The following is a 19,446-nucleotide window of genomic DNA, read 5'->3' on the forward strand; positions in this document are numbered from 1 at the left end:
AGCCCTTACTGGTAGAAAACCTGTTGTGTAGTTGGCAATATTGTCTTTTGGGACATGGAATACTGACACCAACTCTCTGGAAAGAGAACTTCGCCGAGGATGAATCTGTCTTTGCATCTCTGCCAAGTTCTACAGCTTGCCTTGCCTGCTTCATTAGCCCTTCTCTCTCCTTCTGCTGTTGTTTATCCAGCAAAATCTGCCTTGTGCTGTCACAAACCCTGAGGCTCATGTTGTACACTGGGCAGGAAGACATTTGCCCCTAAACTCCCCAAGCTGCTTGCTTCTTCCCCCACCTCCCCACAAGACCCTGGCCACCAGCTGCCTTGATTCCAGCAGAGATGCCCCTTTGTGCGGTGACTGAATAATCTGATTAGGAAGTGCTGTCCTCCCCGCCCGCCCCCCCCCCCACATATTGCTGTTTAAAAACCAAATAAATGCTTTGCAATTGGGAAAGTGCTATCCATCTTGCTGCCTCCTACCCGGTCGGCTTCTGCAGGGGCAGCAGGTCACAAAGCCAAGATGAGCAATACTGCCTCGAGCCCTACTGTGCGTGGCCGGCGCCTCTGTTCATAAGGAGAGATCAAAGGGAGCCATCCAGTGACAGCTTGGATGGACATAGCTCTTTGAGGGTTCTCATAAACCTATTCATCACTAAGGGGAGTGGCAGCTGCAACTGAGATGGCAGACCGATGCAATATTTTTCGTGGGCCCATCCTAAACCAGGATGAATCCAGGTCATTCATTCAAGGCACCCACCCAAATAATCCTGGGAACTGTAGTGTTATTGCCCACAAAGCTACAATTCCCAGCACCCGCAAAGGTTTCAGGGCACATGTTCTGCTTTGTTTCCAGCTGGTGCAACTCCTTAAAGCTGCCTGCTGGAATCAGTAGCTTTGTATCCCACAACTGTTCCATTTGAGAGGGCTGTGTGGTACCACTTTTGCTGAGCTGCAGCCCAAGGGTGCCTTTTCAGAGGGCAATAATGCTACAACATACACAGCATTGTAGGACAACTAATAAAGCAGAATGCTGTGTGCATGCTCCAGTATAAATCCACCACAAATGCCCTATGATTGTGCCAATAATATGTTGCAGAACTCCTCCAACCCAACTCCCAGTCTAGAAGGGTTGCTTTTTAAAATATTTACATATTTACAGTTATTTCCCTCCTTTCCTTCAAGGAGCTCAAGGTGGTGTACGTGGTTCTCCCAATTTAACCCCAAGCACCTGCAAGATCCTGCCCTGCTTTTGCCATCTTGGGGAAGCTCGTCCCCTCCTTCTGAGTGAGCTGATATTCCCCACTGACCCTGGGGCAAAGGAGGCACTGGAAGAGATGGGCGAGCTTGCTGCCTTTTGGGGGCTCCTATACCTTTAAGGCAGAGGATAGGAGCTGGGAAAGGGAGGGCGGTCCCCCTCCCCCAGCAAGCCCCGCCTCCGATTTTGCCTTTGAATTTATTTCATCCCATTGTGTAGCCTGGAGACCCCAGCCTGGGAAGCAGAGAGATCTGTGGCTTTGGGAAGGTAGAGGGAAACAGCACGGATCCTGCTCTCCAACAAGTTTGCATCATCTTTCTTTTCTTTGCAAGAAGAAGAAAAGCATCAGAGCCAGGTTGGAGGGAGAGAAGGTGTGTCTACTTTGGAGGAGATGGTGTTTAATTTTTAGCATTTGTTGATGGGAGGACCCTGGGGTGGCAGCGTCTGCGTATAGTAGGCATCCCACCCACCCCCATTGCCGTTTGGCCAGGATTCTGGGGGATGGGGTGGGGTGGGGTGGGGGGCAAATGCAACAGGGCAGAGGTGTGTCTGTGTGAGAGAGGGTTGGGAGGGATTGTTTTTAGCATTTGATTTTAGTATTTTTAATATATGCTCTTATTGTTCTGTGTCAACCGCTTGGAAGTTTTGATGATTAAATGGTATATACATCTAATTGAATGAATGAATAAAAACAAAAGGTCATTATGTTATGATGTGTGGACTGGCCCTAAGGGGTCAAGATCTAGTCTTGCAGTAGAACTGGCATGTTAGAATCCTGAGGGTGTAGCATGAACTGTGGAATGATTCCTTTTTCTATCATCTATTTTTCTATCATCCATCCATCCATCCATCCTCTAATTTATTTATTTATTTACTTACACTTGGTTGCTACCTTTCTTCCATGCAGAGCCTCTGCTTTCCAATTGGTCTCTCATCCAGGCACTGACCAGACCCCCGACTTGCTTAGCTTCATCAGAGTAGGGACTGAACCATTAAAATGGTTCATTAAAAGTTAACACAGCAGGAAGAAAGATTTTTAACTCCCCCTTTTCCCTGTTGAGCTAATTTTTTACTTGCACGGAAATTTTATTGGTCTGCTTGTTTTCAAAGCCCGCCCTGCAGAGCATTCCAGAGTGGTTGCCCCCACCTCTTGTCCAAAGTGGTACGTGCCATTCTGCCACCTTAGAACCTGAGCATCTTGTTCCCCTTTTGCTCTGTGATATGTTTAGACCAAGTTGGATATTGGCTAAAGAAGGTGGGGATGTGGTATTTGGGTGATGGGCATGTTTGTGCTTGTGCACAAAGGAAGGCCTTAGAAACTAGGAATCCATGAGCGGTGCATTGATGCGTAGCCGTGACCTGGAGTTTTGAGCCTTCAAAAATGTTTCATGTGGTCCTCATAAGCTTCTTCCACCAGCCTGCCACATTGACAGTCAGGGTGATTATTGCAGAATGATAAAAACGTAACCTCGCTTTTTTAACCTATTGAGTTTGCTTCTGGGCAGACCAGGAGTCTCAGGATGGTGCCCCCAGCAGGGATAACATAGCACTGTGAATCAGAAAGCCTCCAGTTCAAACTGCACCTCTACCGTGAACACAGTAAGTGGTAAAGTATCTGCTTTACATGCAGAACGTCCAGGTCCAATCCCTGGCATCTCTAGGTAGGGCTTGTAAAATCTCCCCATCTGAAACCCCGGAGAGCTGCTGCCTGTCAGTGTGGGCAGTACTGAGCTAGATGGACAGTGATCTGACCTAGTCAGTATAAGACAGCTTTCTCTGTTCCTATGTATGTTCCCCTATGTCCTCTAATGGTTGTTGTCTCGAGAGGCAATAGAGTGCCTTCAGGAGGTGAAATCAAATCACTGCATTAGCAAGTGACCTCCCTGGGTTGCAAGCCTGGGCAGTGTGGGTATGGAGGTCCTGGGCCTCCCAGACGGCTCTTGGCCTTGCTGATCTAGTCCAAACAGAAGCCGTGTGCCATGGATATTGGCCTGCTCCATGTTCCCTAGGCTTGGCAGAAGATCAGGAAGAAGACCTTCCTCCATCGTGTGACTCTTCAAAGGAGCAGAACAGAGTGTCAGCGAGGGGGTGGGTCAGACATAGCTCAGTGCAGAAGGTTGCAGGTTCAATCCCTGGCATCTTCAGACAGGACTAGGAGAGACTTGCTGAAACCCTGGAGAGCTGCTGCATGTCAGTGTAGACCATACTGAGCTAAATGGATCAAAGGTCTGACTCTCTATGAGGCAGCTTCTCATGTTTCTACCCTCCCCACCTCACCAATGCTCATAAATGTCCTAAGGAAAAGGCATAGGAATATGCCTTATGCCAGGCCAGACTGTTTGGCCAACTGGCCCAGAACTGCTTGCTCTATCTGGCAGCATTTCTCCAGGGCCCTGGGCAGGGGTCTTTCCTGCCACCTGTGATCCTTTTAACCTAAACCTTCTGCATGTAAAGCATATCCTGTTCTACTGCTCAGTGGTCCCTATTAGATCTCTTAGCCTCAATTCCCACATTTGTCAATATTATTATTAATTTCTTACCTGCCTTTCACCACGAGGTTGCAGAGTGAGTTCCAGCAACTGAAGAATACAGTATTAAACTCAGTTAAAACTATTTACATATATGGAAATAATAATGCTGACTTACCTTACAGGGTTATTGTAAGGATACATGAAGACTCTTGAACACGCAATGCTGAGCCCCACGAGATAGTTTAATATGGCAACCTTTCTAGTGCTAAGTAGTTCTTGGTTGGGTTGGAACGTCAGTTGGGAACATCATCTCTGCCACCTTGATCTTTGTGGAAGGAAGGAAGGCTGTAATTAACAAAACAGAGTCAATGTTTGGATTTCTGCCTTAACCAGCTGCTCCGATAGAAATGAAATGGTGACACTTAAATAGAGTTTTGAGGATGGAATGGCTCAGGTGGGCTTCATTCGCTGAAGCCAGTACTGTCCTCCAGGTTGAGGCTCCCCAGGGTTAATGTGTCCAGTTTGTACACCCAAAAGTTTGGCATAGTTTGGCATTTATGTAGCCATTACTGGTGAACCTGTGGTTCAGAACTGACATGCTGAGTGACTGGTTTGAACTGTTTTGGCAACTTTAGTGTTTTAACAACCCAAATCCTAAAAAAGAACCTACAGCAAGCTTACATTAAGTGCTGCATAATGCTTGTATAACTATATAGTAATCCATGTTAAGAGATTGTGAACACTGTCCTAGGGCTGGTAATTGATTTGTAATCCTTGCATTCCAAATCTACTGTATATAGTCCTCTCTCCAAAGAGCTCATGGTCGCATACATTGACCTTCCTTTTCTCTCTCTTTATGGCAACCCTGTGAGGTAGGAACATAGGAGGCTGCCTTAATGCCAGCTCAGGCTATTGGCCTATGGAGCTCAGTATTGTCTCTGCTGGCTGGCAGCTGCTCTTCGGGGTTTCAGAGAGAATGCTCCCAGCCCTACCTGAAGATCCCAGGGGTTGAACCTGGGACCTTCTGCATAGAAAACACAACACTCTACCACTGAACTACATACAGCCCTTTAAATGGGAAGGTGAGCTTTGCAAGAGTGAGGACCTGAATTCTGGTTTGCCTGCTCTCTGACCACTACACTACACTATACCACACTGGCACGCTCATCTGTTTCTTCCCATTTTGCTCTTGTGGAGGAACGTTACTAGGCAGATTTTATTCTCTCTAAGCAAACTGTGCAGTGTTCTAATAATTACCTCTTTCCTTCATCACCAGCCAGGATCATTCGCAATTGGAGTTGTGTTGGAAATGACCCCTCGGGATTCTCCCAGTGCCATCCTGGGCGCTTGGGAGCTCCTCTTCCTCCTTGTTGCCCCTCTCTCCGGCCAGCTGTGCCCAGTCCCTTGCGAGTGCTCAGAACCGGCCCGCACCGTGAAGTGTGTCCAGAAAGAGCTGACTTCCATCCCAGCTGGCATTCCTGGATATACCCGCAATCTCTTCATAACCGGCAACCAGATCGCCCACATCGGCAGCCAGGATTTCAAGGGGCTGCCAAATTTGGTCACGCTCTCTCTGGCCAGCAATAGGTAAAGCTCGCTAGAAACTGGGGAGCAGTGCTCAAAAGAAAGTGGAACCAGAGGAGGGGACACACACACCCACACACGCGCGAACGTAAGAAGCTACCATATACCAAATCAGAACATAGGCCCATCTTGTCTGCACTGACTGGCAGCTCTCCAGGGTTTCAGATAGGGTTCTCTCCCAGCTCTATCAGGAGATACCGGGCATAAAGAACTAGGAACTTTTGCATGCAAAGCAGATGCTCAACTGCTGAACTTCCCCTACCCACTTTTTTTAGAAGGCAATGGAGTTCATACTGTGTTTGAAATTAAGGAACTCAACAGAGGAAATGAAACAGGCCTAGGGAGGAGCGTGGCCTAGGGATAGTTTGGAAGGCCACACAGAGAGTTGCCTAGTGTGGGTGGCATTTAGTGCTCAAGCCTGAGCTCTTCCACCATGTTTATGGTAATTTGAAGCAGCCATGGCTTCCCTCAAAGAATCCTGGGGGAAGTAGTTTGTTGAGGATGTGGAGCAGCGGTTCTCAACCTGTGGGTCCCCAGATGTTGTTGGACTACAACTCTCATCATCCCTGAGCTCTGGCCTTGCTAGCTAGGGGTGATGGGAGTTGTAGTTCAACAACATCTGGGGACCCACAGGTTGAGAAAGGCTGAGTGGAGAGTTGTTACAATGCCCCATCTCCCCTCACGGAGCTGCAATTCCCAGAGTGGCTTATGAAATCAATCCCTCTTCCCAAGGAACTCTGGGAAATTTAGCTCTGTGAGCTGTAAATGTTTATAATGTACAAAGCAGGTGGGACCACTGAGTGAGAGCTTTTAATACAAATATATAAATATGTACATGTCGTCTCAGAAAAGGTATTCTCCCTTCTCTCACAACAGCTTCTTCCACTATAGCACCTTGTGTACACACACACCCCACCTAAAAATAAAGTATGGCTTTTGATTTACAACTATTGCTTCTGTTCTTATTCAAATGTTATGCCCATATATCCCCTGACCAGGGGTGTGCCCCATTGAAGTCACTGAGGCTTACTTCTGAGTAGACTTATGTAAGATTGCACTGCTGATTTTGAATAGACAAGTATTGTAATAAGTTTCTCTTCTTCTTTCTTAATACTAGAACCCGGGGTCATCCAGTGAAGCTGGATGTCAGGGGATTCAGGACAGGAAAAATAGAGTATCTGTTGCGTCTTCTGTAGCATTCACCCGGAGTCAGTGTTCCCTGGTCTGTGCTTACATGTCCTGCCACCTTTGCTTTGGATATAACAGGCATTACCATGGCAACAGGCTTGGCGGAGACTGCAATTAAAGCTCTAGACTGATGCTCTGGTGCCCTGCCTCCTTTTCATTGGTGGCAGGGAGTATAAGGGGCAACCAAACTCACTGACTTCTGAGGTCTTTGTATCAGAGGCACGAGGCCTCTGCAACCATCCAGGAGGCTGGCTGGGATAGCTGCAGTGCCTGCCAAAAGCTTAGGTCTGAGTGCAAAGGGGCCATGGAAATGAGCCTTTTAAAAAGGATAACGGGCTCTTCCATAGGACTCTTCTGTGGAACTGGGAACCAACAGCTCTCAGGAACATTATTATTATTTTTCAATTTATATCCTACTCTTCCTCCCAAAGAAGCCCAGGCAGCAAACACATTACTAATAAAAACATTTTCAAAAGCACTCTAAAAGCATTCTCTCAACCAGTGATTTCAAGGTTGCCGGAAACTGGACCTTCCAGTTTTTAACCTGCTGAAAGGCAATTAACGTAGGAGACAGATGCACTGCACCAGGGAGAGCATTCTGTATTGGGGAAAAGGCCCCGTCATGTGTCAGGCAGCTCCTAGTGGCAGCGCCACCACCAATAAGGCCTCACCTCCTGATTGTAGGATCTGCGATGACTGACATTGGGGAAGGTGCTCTTTTAGGCACATTGGTCCCCACAACCAGATATATCCTTCTGAAATTAAATAATATTTTTTTTATTTTTACATCTAATTCCACCTCTAAAAAGAGCAATCAAACTTCATTATTGAATAAACAGCAAGGTTATTTATTTGCCACTTAATGCCAAAATAGGGTTATAACTGGTATAGAAGTATAAAAACCAAACACAAGCAATGAAGTAGAAACATCCATCATCGAAGTAAAACAATTAAAGCACACAGTAAAGTGATCCTGTTAAAACATCTATCATTAAAATATGCTCTAAAACAATCCCATTAAAACAAGGACTTGGGCCAAGAAATAAAGGGAAGGCCCATCTGCTCAATCTACGTTCCTGTTGATCCACTTTCCTACATGCAATGAGTTTTTAATGTGACAGATCACTAATATATGATACCGTCTTCACTTTGCTGTATAAGGTGATGCAGCCCGCAATTCTCACTTCGCTTTGAAATGAGGCACAGCGAAATATCTCAACCAAAACTTTTCCAAAGTGAATTGTTTTAAATTATTTTTGGCAGTTGAATCACATCCAGCTCCCCAAGCTCTGGAAAGCTTGGAATACCCACCCAAGATCTCATCAGAAGTCAGATGGTTCTGTGAGATCTTGCGAGAACATCCCAGAACTGGTGCACCAATTAATAATAATAATAATTCATTAGTTATATGCCACCCATCTGACTGGGTTGCCCCAGCCACTCTAGACAGCTTCCAATAAATAAAGCACATTGACCACAGGAAAACATTAAAAACTTCCCTATACAGGGCTACCTTGCTTGCCCCCCCCCAAGGTAGAGAGCTTAGAAGCTCGTTTTACACCGATCCTCAGAGTGTTATCATTGAGACGTTATTACAGAATGATTTAGGTTTGGTCTTTCCTCTCTCTCTCTCCCTCCAGGATTAACACCATAGAGTCACAGGCCTTCTCTACTCTCCAAAGCCTGCGTTACTTGGACCTGAGTCATAATCTTTTGGCTGCCATCCACCCCAATGCTTTCAACGCTAGGAACAACTCCATCCGAGAGCTGAACCTCAGCCACTCGCTATGCAACTCCTCCGCCATCCGCCCTGTGGCGAATGCCCTGGCCCAGGGGGGCTTCCAGAACCTCTCCAGGCTGGAACTCCCCAGCAATGAAATTGTCTACTTGCCAGGTGGCATGTTCTCCACGCTCTCCAAGCTCGAGCATTTAGACTTGAGGAATAATTCCTTGGTAGACATCAAGAACTCCACCTTTGTTGGCCTTGATCTTAAGTACCTTGATTTGACCTCGAATTCCTTCAAGACCCTGAGGAGAGAAGTGTTGTCTGCCCTCAGGAGGCAATCGCACCTCCGCCTCTTCCTGAAGGACAACCCCTTTGTATGCAACTGCGACATAGAAGACCTGGTGAACTGGCTGAACCAGAGCCGGCTGGTGGTGGATGTGGAGAAGTTAGCTTGTGCCTTCCCACAGGAACTGAAAAATGCTTCCCTGGTGGAATTGGCTGGGGCAGATCTGGAGTGCCACACCAGCCAGCATGGCGAAAATGTTCTTCAGACATCCTACGCGGCTTTAGGTGCAGTCCTAGGAGTCATTGGTGTCATCTTCCTCTTTGTGCTTTACTTGAACCGTAAGGGTATCAAGACATGGATGAACAGCATGAGGGATACCTGCCAAAGTCTGATGGAGGAGTATCAGTATCGCTATGAAATAGACTCCGATCGCCACATCACACAGGTTTCGGCACTGGATGTATAATGCTGTTGATAACTTGGGGGGGGGGGGCTTTCCAATGTTCCTTTGCTGTGTCTATCAGGCACCCTGAACTGATGGCACCCATAGTTTTTGGAAGTGGGCTGTTTAGAAATGCCTTCTCTGCCATTGAAAACCCAAGCCAATTAAGACAGAGGGACCTGTGGATCAGAACTATGGGTGTGGCCTCAAAGAGCCTCCTTTTATATTCATCCTTAACATTCTGCAGGTGGTTTGGCTAATTTGAAACGCAAAAGGAAGAGCATATCGCAGTTCTAGGAGCCAGCTCTGCAGAGAACGGAAAGAAGATGTCACCATTATGATGGGATGTGCTGTCACCAAAACGTTTAGCCTCCTGGAGGCCCAGGAGTCTGGAATCTTATCCTGTTGAGTCTTAAATATTCTGGGGAGTCTATTTTTGTCCTGTTTCAACAGGATCAGTTATCTGTCTTGCTCATTGAGTAACAGGTCCATGAGATGGTGTGGTGCTTATGTCAGACATGGCCAAATAACTTTGGTCTTCATAAAGGACCTCTCTCAGCAACTGCACCGCTTCCGAGGACACATGGGGGAATGCTATGGTGGTATGCTTGGTCAAAGGCCCCAAACCTCCAGCATGCTAAGAATAAGCATGCTTTAGGGAAGACTAGCTTAGAATCATATAGTTGTAAAGGACCTTGAAGGTCATCTGGTTCAATCCCTACTCAGTGCTGGATGCAACTACAGCATCCCTGGCAGATAGTCATCCAGCTCTGCTTAAATAAATACCTTCGGTAAAGGACAGCCCACCACAGTCTGTTCCACTATGAAAAAGCTCTGTTGGGTATTTTCTCCCGACGTCAAGCTGAAATTTGCTTCCCTGCCTTCTCTGCCCATTATTTCTCACCTCTCTGCCATACAATTTTTCCACGTGCAAAGAACTTGTGACAGCATTAAATCTTGCCATTGTCTTACCCTTCACCTTCATTCTCCAATAGTACAGTTATAGGAGAGCTGCTATACATTCTTTTTCTGAGCATAGAGATCAGCCTGTGGCAAAATCCACAGCATTATTCCACTGAACAACAGAGGCATCTTATTTGTCTCTTCCTTCTTAACTAGAAACTGATGGGTCTGTTCTTCTCCTTGCTGGTATCAGTAGTGTGCTCATCAGAAATCAAGCAGGGGCTCTTCACTGGGTTTTGGAATAGTGTTGGCAAACTCCACAACAATGCTGCTAAATTCAAGAGTACATTCTCTGCCCCACCCTTGGGTCTTCTGAACAAAAACAGTGCCTGGTGCAAAGAGCTGACTTTGATCATGGTTGAAAGCATTTGCTTTGAGCTGTCATTCCTTTTGTTTTCAAATCCAGCTCAGCCAAAGAATCAGCTGTGTGGCCTCAGAGACACTGTCCTCTCTTAGCTTGGTCAGCAACGTGGTGATGTGAACAATAGCCATGGCAATGATAATGGTCCACCTACCTTACAGGGTCATTGTAAGAACTACTGAGAAGTGTATATATGCCAAGTGTTTTATTTCCTGCAGTGGCCCTTGTAGATAGGGATGGGGAACTTGTAACCTGTAGGGATGTAGCAACCTTTTCCCAACTCCCATCAGCTCCAGCCTGGATGGCCAATGGCCAGAGATGATGGGAGGTGAAGTCCAACATCTTAAGAGCCGCAGCTTCCTCCTCGCAATCATAGAACCATTTTGAAGGGCAGTGGGAAACTCTTGAAAAGTCGAGCTTAAGTAACAGAAATCTCAGTGAATTTAACAGGGAGTAAACATAGAGAGGGTTGCAGCCAAAGTTATGCAACACTGATCTCCTTTCCCCAGGAGTTCTAAGGAGGAATAAATACATTTTCTCCTGCTGGTCTTAAGCATATAGCTGTTTGCCCCCCCCCCATGATGTATTGCATTTAAGGGCAATAATTTCAAAATTAGAACACTCTAGGATATTTTCAACATGTCCACAAACGATTGTAGGAGGACACAACTCAAAAAATAAAATGCAAGTTTGTCCTTACAGGGAAATATTACTTTGTTCTGGTTTTCAGTACTTAACACAGTGCCTGCCGTTGTGACAGACAGACACCAACGATGGTGCAATTTTATTACTCTTCTTTTTTATTACTCTTCTTCTGATACCAGGAGGGGAGACAAAATATTGACAATCACAAAGCATAAAGCATTTCAACTAATGTAACAAATATTTAACAAACAAACAAAAAACTGAGGCAAGACTTGTTTCAATGATTAAAGCAAGAGAAGAAGAGTTTGGATTTGATATCCCGCTTTATCACTACCCTAAGGAGTCTCAAAGCAGCAAACATTCTCCTTTCCCTTCCTCCCCCACAACAAACACTCTGTGAGGTGAGTGGGGCTGAGAGACTTCAGGAAGTGTGACTGGCCCAAGGTCACCCAGCAGCTGCATGTGGAGGAGCGGAGACGCGAACCCAGTTCACCAGATTACGAGTCCACCGCTCTTAACCACTACACCACACTGGTTCTCAGTGTGATTATGGACCACAAAGAGAGAACAGCACCAAAACCCGCAGCCCCTGCAATAACTCCACCCACTTAACATTTTTGTATAGCAATACGTTTGGCAGTGCAGTGACATTACACCCATTTTCTAAACCACTTCGCTGGGTGTTGCTAGCGCAGGTGGAGAAATCCACAACACAGCAGTATCACATCATGTGTTCTCTCTCATGTTAACGGTGGGAGGGGGGATGTAGGGTCTGCATCAGCATCTCCTTTGGCAATGGCTTTTGATTGAGTGCACGCTTGAGCTCAAATGGCTCGTTTAGATTTTCTCATGTCACGCAACCACTTTTGTTCAGGAAAGGATTTTGTTCACAAAGCTTTGTTTTGCCAAAACTTCCGTCTTTCAGCCGCTTCAGTTTGGTCCTCCTCAGACATGTCCGCCAGTGGCATTGCTTTCACGTTAGAAAGGGAATCATGGATTATTTTTTCACCTTCCTGCGTCTCTCTGTAGCATTTCTTATTGTCCATGTTTTTGGAACTCCTCCAACTCCCAAGGCCTTTGCCTTGGCATTCTCACATGCTTGAGGAAAGTAGCTAGCTTTGCCACACGGGTTCCAAAACTCTGGTCTCACAAGTCCCCTTTTTCACACAATGCAGCATTCTCAGGGTGTCCTCTGTGGTTAGCGCTGCGACATGCAAGTTATTCGTGGTGGAAATCTGGTCAGTGAGTGTGGCTGGTTCATGAAAGTGAGTAGCAAATATTTAAAAAGCTATTTTGCTGGCAATAAATTCTGAGTTTGCCCATGCCAATCCAAACCCATCATACGTAAGATGTTCCTTTCCCAAGCTCATTGATGATTAGCATAAAGTGTTCGGTTGCAATCCTGGCAGATGTAGGTGAATTTCCTTTCCATGTTTGATGAAGGTGTGTCCCGCCCCTGTGCCGCCCTGCAGTTCCCCTGCCGTACTATAGCCCCCCGTGCTCACTGCCCTTGCTGTTCTTTGCTACTGCATGCTACCATCTTATCCCCAGAACTCACAAAAACAGACTTCCAAAGGGACCAAGAAGTGAATGTAGTAAAAAAAAAAAAAAAGACAACAGAAGTAGTGTACATAGCTTATGATGAAACTTCAGCAGACAATGTCATTTGGGTAAGTTCATAAGGATATTGTCCAGCCTGCCTTAAAAAAACAACACCCCAAACCCTGCAGAAACCTAATCAGCCTTTAGACCTACATAGCAATAGTAAGGAACCTCCCTTCTCAGAAGAAAAACAAATAGGGTGAAATAGAGCAGGAAAAAAGTTTTCAAATCCAACATAAGAAGAAAATTGAGGGTCAGCCCCCCCCCCACTTCTAGATGACCAAAGAGGGGACCTCAGCTCCTGCTACCAATGCAAAATCATTGCTGTGCTGAATCTTAAATTGTGGGTTGGTGTTGTTTTTTGTCAAAATGCAAACAAGGCCATTTTGCTTTTGAAATAAGGCACTGGACTTCAGTCCCATACCTCGAGACAAGTGAAACAGCCCCAGAAGGAAACAGCTTTATGGAAAAAGCAGCTGCCTTTCCCCCTCACTTATTTCCCTTCTCATGGGAGGATCAATTTTAAAGGCCTAGTTGCCCCCAAAAGCCCACTTAGACCTAGGAGACTTGCTCCTCACAGGAAGCAACATTTGTTCTCTACTTAAAATGCTAAGTTGGATTCTGTGCCCAGTGGGGTTTAGACAATGCTATGTGTCTTGTGTGTGACCATCAGAGACATCAGGGCCTTGCATTTCATTCTGTTATGTTTTGGATGAAACAGCTCCCAACATGGGGTCAAGCCTTCATCATTGTTGCTGCCACCACACTCCTTTTTCAGTAGTGAGATGTGTTGAGGGAATGCATAGAAATGGGGAGGGGGCATTGCTGAGAGGAGGAAGCATTGCTGAGAGGTAGAGTACATGCCTTGAATGCAGAAGCCCCCTAGGTTTATGGTTAGGTGGACCAACTATCAGAATGCACAAGGCAGCTTCAGAAATTCTTCGTGTGGTGAAAGAATCATATGCTCACTTGTACATTTTTTTCCTCTGGGCAAACAGTGAATAATGTTCCCATCCCACCATGAATTTGAATTTGCCCCTTTAGAAGCATTTATACGTTTGTAACTTATTTCTCTTTTTCAAGAAAAAAGCAATGTTTAAAAAAGTATTAAATTAAAACCAACATTGTAAAATCCCTACATTGTTCTTTGGTACAAACAATGGAAATAAATGAAATAATAGAATTTAGAGGCCTCAATTTTGTGTGGAAAGCTTTGAAAGGTTAAAAGAAAGCTTTTTATAATGTGTTGATAGAAATGATAGGAGGCAGATCATGCCCTCCCTGCTACTTAACAGGTAGAAAGAAATTTTATCCCCTCTATGGCCCAGTTCAGATGTCACAGTCCTGTCCTCCAATCCATGGTTTGGAAGATCAGCAATACCGCAGCATCAGCTTCGCTCTTTTCAAATCACTCACACTCATTTCTTGCTGTGCTTTGGCCTCAGTTTGTTCATATTCCTGAATCATGCAGTCTATGATCAGCAGCAGCCTCCAAATCATAGTTTACAGATTTAGACATTACAGCAAACCAGTTAGAGCAGGCTTCCTTAACCTCGGCCCTGCAGATGCCGAAGAAAGGGTAAGAGACTTTTCTGAAGGCGATTCTGCAGGAGTGGTGAGAGGAGCAATGCACGGCTCCCTCAGCCTTTAGAGCGAAAGGGGTGACGCGCCCACCGCAAATGGGAGCTTGTGGGGCATGCCCTATAGTGCCCTACTATACCATCCATCACTCGGCGTTTTCTTCTTGCCCCACTAGCATGCCTTGGGAAGCAGCGCCAAGATGCTGAGGGGAGATCCAAGAGGTCATTCTGCTACGAGGTGTGGATAAGGTGCCTCAGGGAGGAGCAGCAGTTTGCCAGTTGCCATTTCCCACATCTTGTTCCTGCCACCTCAGGCCTGTCGACCTGCCTCGCAGGGAGAGGAGGAGGGGCACAAACTGGCGCGAACCGTGCCTATTCCTTGTGCGCATGCTCTGCCCCTGCGACAGATAGGTGGGTTGGCAAGAGACGTGTGTCTTAGGGTGCGACGCTGCTCCGCGCAGCACAGCACCAAGCCAGATGGAAGGTTAGTTGCAAACCTGGCTACCAAACTTCTCCACGTCCTCGCAAAATGCCGGTTTCCAGTCACAAAATGCACCTAACACTGGCTCGTTTTGAATGCTGTTTGTTAAGAAAAGTCCAGAGTTGAGAGAGACTAATGTTAAGGATGGTCCCAACAGTCCCCAAGAGGGCCTACGTGTCAGAGAAATGCCAAAACATTAGCAATCCCTTCAGACAGCCCTGCTTCAATTTGTTGTTCAAATAATAATAATAATAATAATAATAATAATAATAATTTATTACACTGGTGCCTCGCAAGACAAAATTAATTCGTTTCGCAAGTTTTTTCTTCTTGTGAGTTTTTCGTCTTGCGAAGCACGGTTTCCCATAGGAATGCATTGAATATCAATCAATGCGTTCCTATGGAGACCGTCTGGGGACAGAAGGGAAGCGCCGCGCGCCTTCCCCTGTCCCCGGACCTGTTTAAAGCAAGGGGCGGCAGGGAGAAGATTGCTTCTCCCTGTTGCCTGCCCCGCAATCTCCAGGGACAGAGGGGAAGGTGCGCGCGCCTTCCCCTCTGTCCCCGGACCTGTTTTAAAGCAAGGGAAGGGGCGCGTGCGCCTTCCCCTCTGTCCCCTCTTTTCAAGCAAGGGGTGGAGGGGAGAAGATCGCTTCTCCCCGTTGCCGCCTCTTGGTTCAAAAGGGGTCTGGGGAGAGAGGGGAAGGCGCGCACGCCTTCCCCTCTGTCCCCAGAGATTGTGGGGCTGGCAACGGGGAGAAGCGATCTTCTCCCCGCTGCCCCTTGCTTCAAAAGAGGTCCGGGGACAGCGGGGAAGACGCACTGCGTTTCCCGGCTATCCCCGGAGCTTGCGGGGCAAGCTTCGTTTTGTGAAGCAAGCCCATAGGGAGATGCGTCTTGCAAAGCGGCTAAGAAAATGAAAAACTCCTTCGTCTAGCGAGTTTTTCGTCTTCCGAGGCGTTCGTCTTGCGGGGCACCACTGTATTTATACCCCACCCTTCTGGCTAGGCTTCCCCAGCCACTCTGGGCGGCTTCCAACAAAATATTAAAATACAGTAAGGCATCAAACATTAAAAGCTTTCCTAAGCAGGGCTGCCTTCAGATGTCTTCTAAAAGTATGGTAGTTGTTGTTCTCTTGGACATCTGGTGGGAGGACGTTCCTCCTCTTCCCTGACAGGTAGAGATGCCGCAGGAGGCATTTTGCATTTCTATGCCACTTTTCGCTCACTTAAGTGGCTTACATACAATAAACAGTGGAAGAAAGAAAGGAGGCTGTGGCGTTTGCCCTCCTAGGTGTGTGACATCATACTGGGTTCATAAGGAAAGGGTTAACCACCGTATTTTTCGCTCTATAAGACGCACCAGACCATAAGACGCACCCAGTTTTTGGAGGAGGAAAACAAGAAAAAAAATATTCTGAATCCCAAAAGCCAGAACAGCAAGAGGGATCGCTACGCAGTGAAAGCAGCGATCCCTCTTGCTGTTCTGGCTTCTGGGATAGCTGCACAGCTAGCATTCGTTCCATAAGACGCACACACATTTCCCCTTACTTTTTAGGAGGGAAAAAGTGAGTCTTATAGAGCAAAAAATACGGTAATTGTAAAATGACTAACCAATGGGAACCCAAGGGGAGGAGTTAGAGTTAGGGTGGTTGAGAAGTCAGTCTGGAGTTAGAAAGATAGAGAAGATAAGTCTGTGGGTTGGGCTAGTCTGATGTGAGAGAGTGAGAGAATCTGTTAAGAGGAGTCAGTCAAACCGTTGATATAATCAGTCAGAAGGTATTAGGAAGGTATATGCCGGTAAAAAAACTAAAGTTAAGAAACTGACAGGAATATTATCTGAGAAACCATAAACTTTTTAATGCTTATAAAATAAACTTTGTTTATTTGGTTCAATTTTAACAACTGTCTGGACTCCGTGTTTTACCCGAGAGTAACGGGTTGGTGGTGAAGGACCTACCAAGTAGGTCCCTATCTGTTACCAGGAGCATCAAGGACGCTGCAAGAGTCAAACGAGAGCAGGATTTTTTTATTTTGTGAAGCAATTGCTTGGACACAAAGGCACAGACCAGCTCATGCTTGGAGTCTGGCCCCGAATTCTAAGCGAGCCAGCTTTTTATACATTGCAGAATACAATACCACCTGATTTCTTGTAAATCACCTGATTTGTTGTGAATCGAAAATTATAGCAACTTCCTATGTCCTTATATGGGCTTGCCCCCTTTCTTTCCTGCATTGGCCTCACCAGCCTCTCCACACCACGGCAATATGCGTTCCTGAGTCTGCTTATCTCTTTACAACCTTGAATAATAAACATTTGAGCCTGTTCCACCAATGGCAGCCTTGTTCTCCTGATGGACCTCAACACATGTTCATATGTAAAACATGTGATTTACACTAATAGCAATAAGATGGGGCTTTGTTTCTTGTGCCCCCTGTCTGGGGTACAATAACATCCATTCAACTTTGCTCTTATCTTTTACCCACCTAAGCCAGTCATTCTGAGAGAGGAGAAAATGCCTAAAAGAGTTTTTGGGATCATATAGAGAACAATATTCTAATGGCCCCTTCACTGGCAGCGGGGAAGCAAGCACAGTGGTGGCACAGGGATCAATAGACTGTTAAACGTCCGGGGACCCTTGTGTGATCACCACAGAGGCTTTCTGTGCTTTCTCTGTTCTATCGTATCAATACCTGGAGAAAGTGGCCAAGTATGTCTTCCACATACCTGGAACAAGATGTCAGGGAACAGTTAGAGTTAGAAGTTTCCAGAGGGAGAAAGCTTTCCACAAGAGGAGGGGGGAGGAAAGCAGTGAATCTAATAGAAGAGAGCAACAGGAACAACAGAGAGGGACAGGATGTTCACAGGAAAGACAAGGGTTAAGTTATAGCTCAGATTCGGAGGAGGGGAGATACAAGCCAGCTCTAGCGAGGTTAGAAAAAAGAGCGGGAAAGCATTCGCCATTTTGAGATTTGCTGGTCACGGAGAAGCAGAGCTAAGAAGGTACCTGAAATGAGGGACTCTGAGGAATAATAGTTGAGGAACCGTTTATAACAGAAACTATTAGGTTCTTTAAAAACAAGAGCAACAGAGCATAAGTCAAGAAGGCCGAGACAGCCATTTCTCCTCTCCGCAAGGCAGCAAGGGGTGGAACTGGTGCTTTCCCCCACTCTTTTCTACGACAGCAAATAGGCAGTGACTACACAAAGTGCCTGTTCTAGATCACACAGGGATCATTCTGGAGCGCAGGAGACCAGGGCAGGGCCAAGAGTATTCACCTGCCACTTTTATCATCACTGTGTTACCATTTTAGATGAAGATGAAATTTGTTTCCGAAACGTGCATCAGTGATGGGCATTTGGTTAACAGGACAACTCTTCCCAAGGCATCTGTTTGAACAACCAGCTTTCTAGCAAAACTAGTCCCCTTGGCTGGTGGATTCTGTCAGAAATGGGAGTGGAAAATTCCAGTGGGTCTACTCTGAAGATGACTAACACTGGAGACAACCCTTAGAATAAAAGTAGCCATGACACCAGAAGGTGCAAACTCCACATTCAGATTGGGACCTGGTGATGAAAGGCTTTAACCTTTTGCTCCCATGGGGGCTACAATCTATACTGGGATGGGTGCCTGTTATCTGCATGAGAATGGAGAACCTCTTTAAATGGGGAACCCTGGGAACGGTAAATCATCCAGAAAACCATGTTGATGTTGGTTTCTGCTCTCTTCACTGTGCAGCGAAAGGCTTGTCACAAGACAATGTTTACATTCCACAGACAGCATTGCTGTTATGTTTCCCACGGGAAAGGGGAGGCTGGATGTGACGTACACTGGTTTCCTGTTTTTCACTGTTCTTTGCAGTTCAGTGTGTTTTCTCTCTGAGCTTCAGAGGAGAGAGGATGCAGTTTTCTGCTCCGGCAGAGACAAGATGGTTTTCTGTAATCTACCAGCTATGAAATGTAAATAAAGCAATATAGAGCATGTTGGCACGTATTCCTCATCATTCCGCTGTGCACTTGGATGCTACAAATCAACATTTTGGTTATGGGCCAGAAGACGCAGTCATTGGAATTCCGGAAAAAGGATCGGAATGCAGAGGGACGGATCGGACGGTATCTGCGCGTCAAGATGATTGATGAGGTATGTGCTACTGCTCCGGGCAGCCTGCCAGCTTCTATTTAATGGCTTTATGGCTGGACTTTGAACTTTTATGTCCGTTTGCCGGCTACAGGCAGCGGCTATGCCTATGCTGGGGAAATCGAAAGTAACTTTTGGGCTGAAGCAGCTGCTGATAACAGTGACGCAGCATGATTTAGGGCAGAGAGAAAGCTGTTTTGAACTTGCCTTTGGAATGAGGCTTGAAGCAGCAGAGACGCAGCTTGTATAAAGCAGCTAGTTTAAAGCAGCAGAGATGACGCAGAAGGCTAATGCCAGAGTCATGATGGCCCTTCAGGATGCTTGTGGGGTTCCCAAGCTCAATAAGAAAAATTATACGGACTGGGTTATCTATGCAGAGGCTATTCTGCGGAAAGAGGGTCTGTTTGAAGTTATTACAGACACCCCCCCAGCTCCAGTTACAGATGCATGGAAAGCTAAAGATTCCAAAGCAAGGGGAACTCTTACATTGATAGTATCCCCAGAAGAGCTCTGTCTATTGCGTGATAAGACCTCAGCCAGAGAAATTTGGGGCGCTTTGAGGGAGGCACACTTGAGGACAGAAGCTGAATCTTCTATGTTTTGTTTTAACAAGCTGCATAATATGGCTAGCTGCGGAAGGCTGGCTGATGCACGTGGGGAATCTGGTGCCAATCAGCCACATGCTCAGCTCAGAGTAGCCTGTGATACTGCCATGATTCAGAATGAAGC

General features: G+C 46.3%; 1 protein-coding gene across 3 annotated transcripts; it reads left to right on the top strand.

Annotated features, from left to right (window-relative positions):
* The first annotated feature begins 434 nt into the window (after positions 1 to 434).
* On the top strand, positions 435 to 11,328 carry LOC307221576 (trophoblast glycoprotein-like). Of its 3 annotated transcripts, XM_079986217.1 has the most exons (4): positions 435 to 1,625; positions 4,602 to 4,807; positions 5,002 to 5,312; positions 8,138 to 11,328. In XM_079986217.1, the coding sequence occupies exons 3-4, from the start codon at positions 5,035 to 5,037 to the stop codon at positions 8,973 to 8,975; spliced, it is 1,116 nt and encodes a 371-aa protein (XP_079842343.1). In that variant the 5' UTR covers positions 435 to 1,625; positions 4,602 to 4,807; positions 5,002 to 5,034; the 3' UTR covers positions 8,976 to 11,328. The 3 variants fall into 3 exon arrangements, with proteins under 3 accessions (XP_079842343.1, XP_079842342.1, XP_079842341.1); XM_079986216.1 differs by lacking the exon at positions 4,602 to 4,807 and having other exon boundaries at positions 5,006 to 5,312; XM_079986215.1 differs by lacking the exon at positions 4,602 to 4,807 and having other exon boundaries at positions 436 to 1,625.
* Positions 11,329 to 19,446: the final 8,118 nt, after the last annotated feature.

Source organism: Podarcis cretensis (assembly GCF_951804945.1).
Source record: "Podarcis cretensis genome assembly, chromosome: 8".
Lineage (NCBI taxonomy): Eukaryota > Metazoa > Chordata > Lepidosauria > Squamata > Lacertidae > Podarcis > Podarcis cretensis.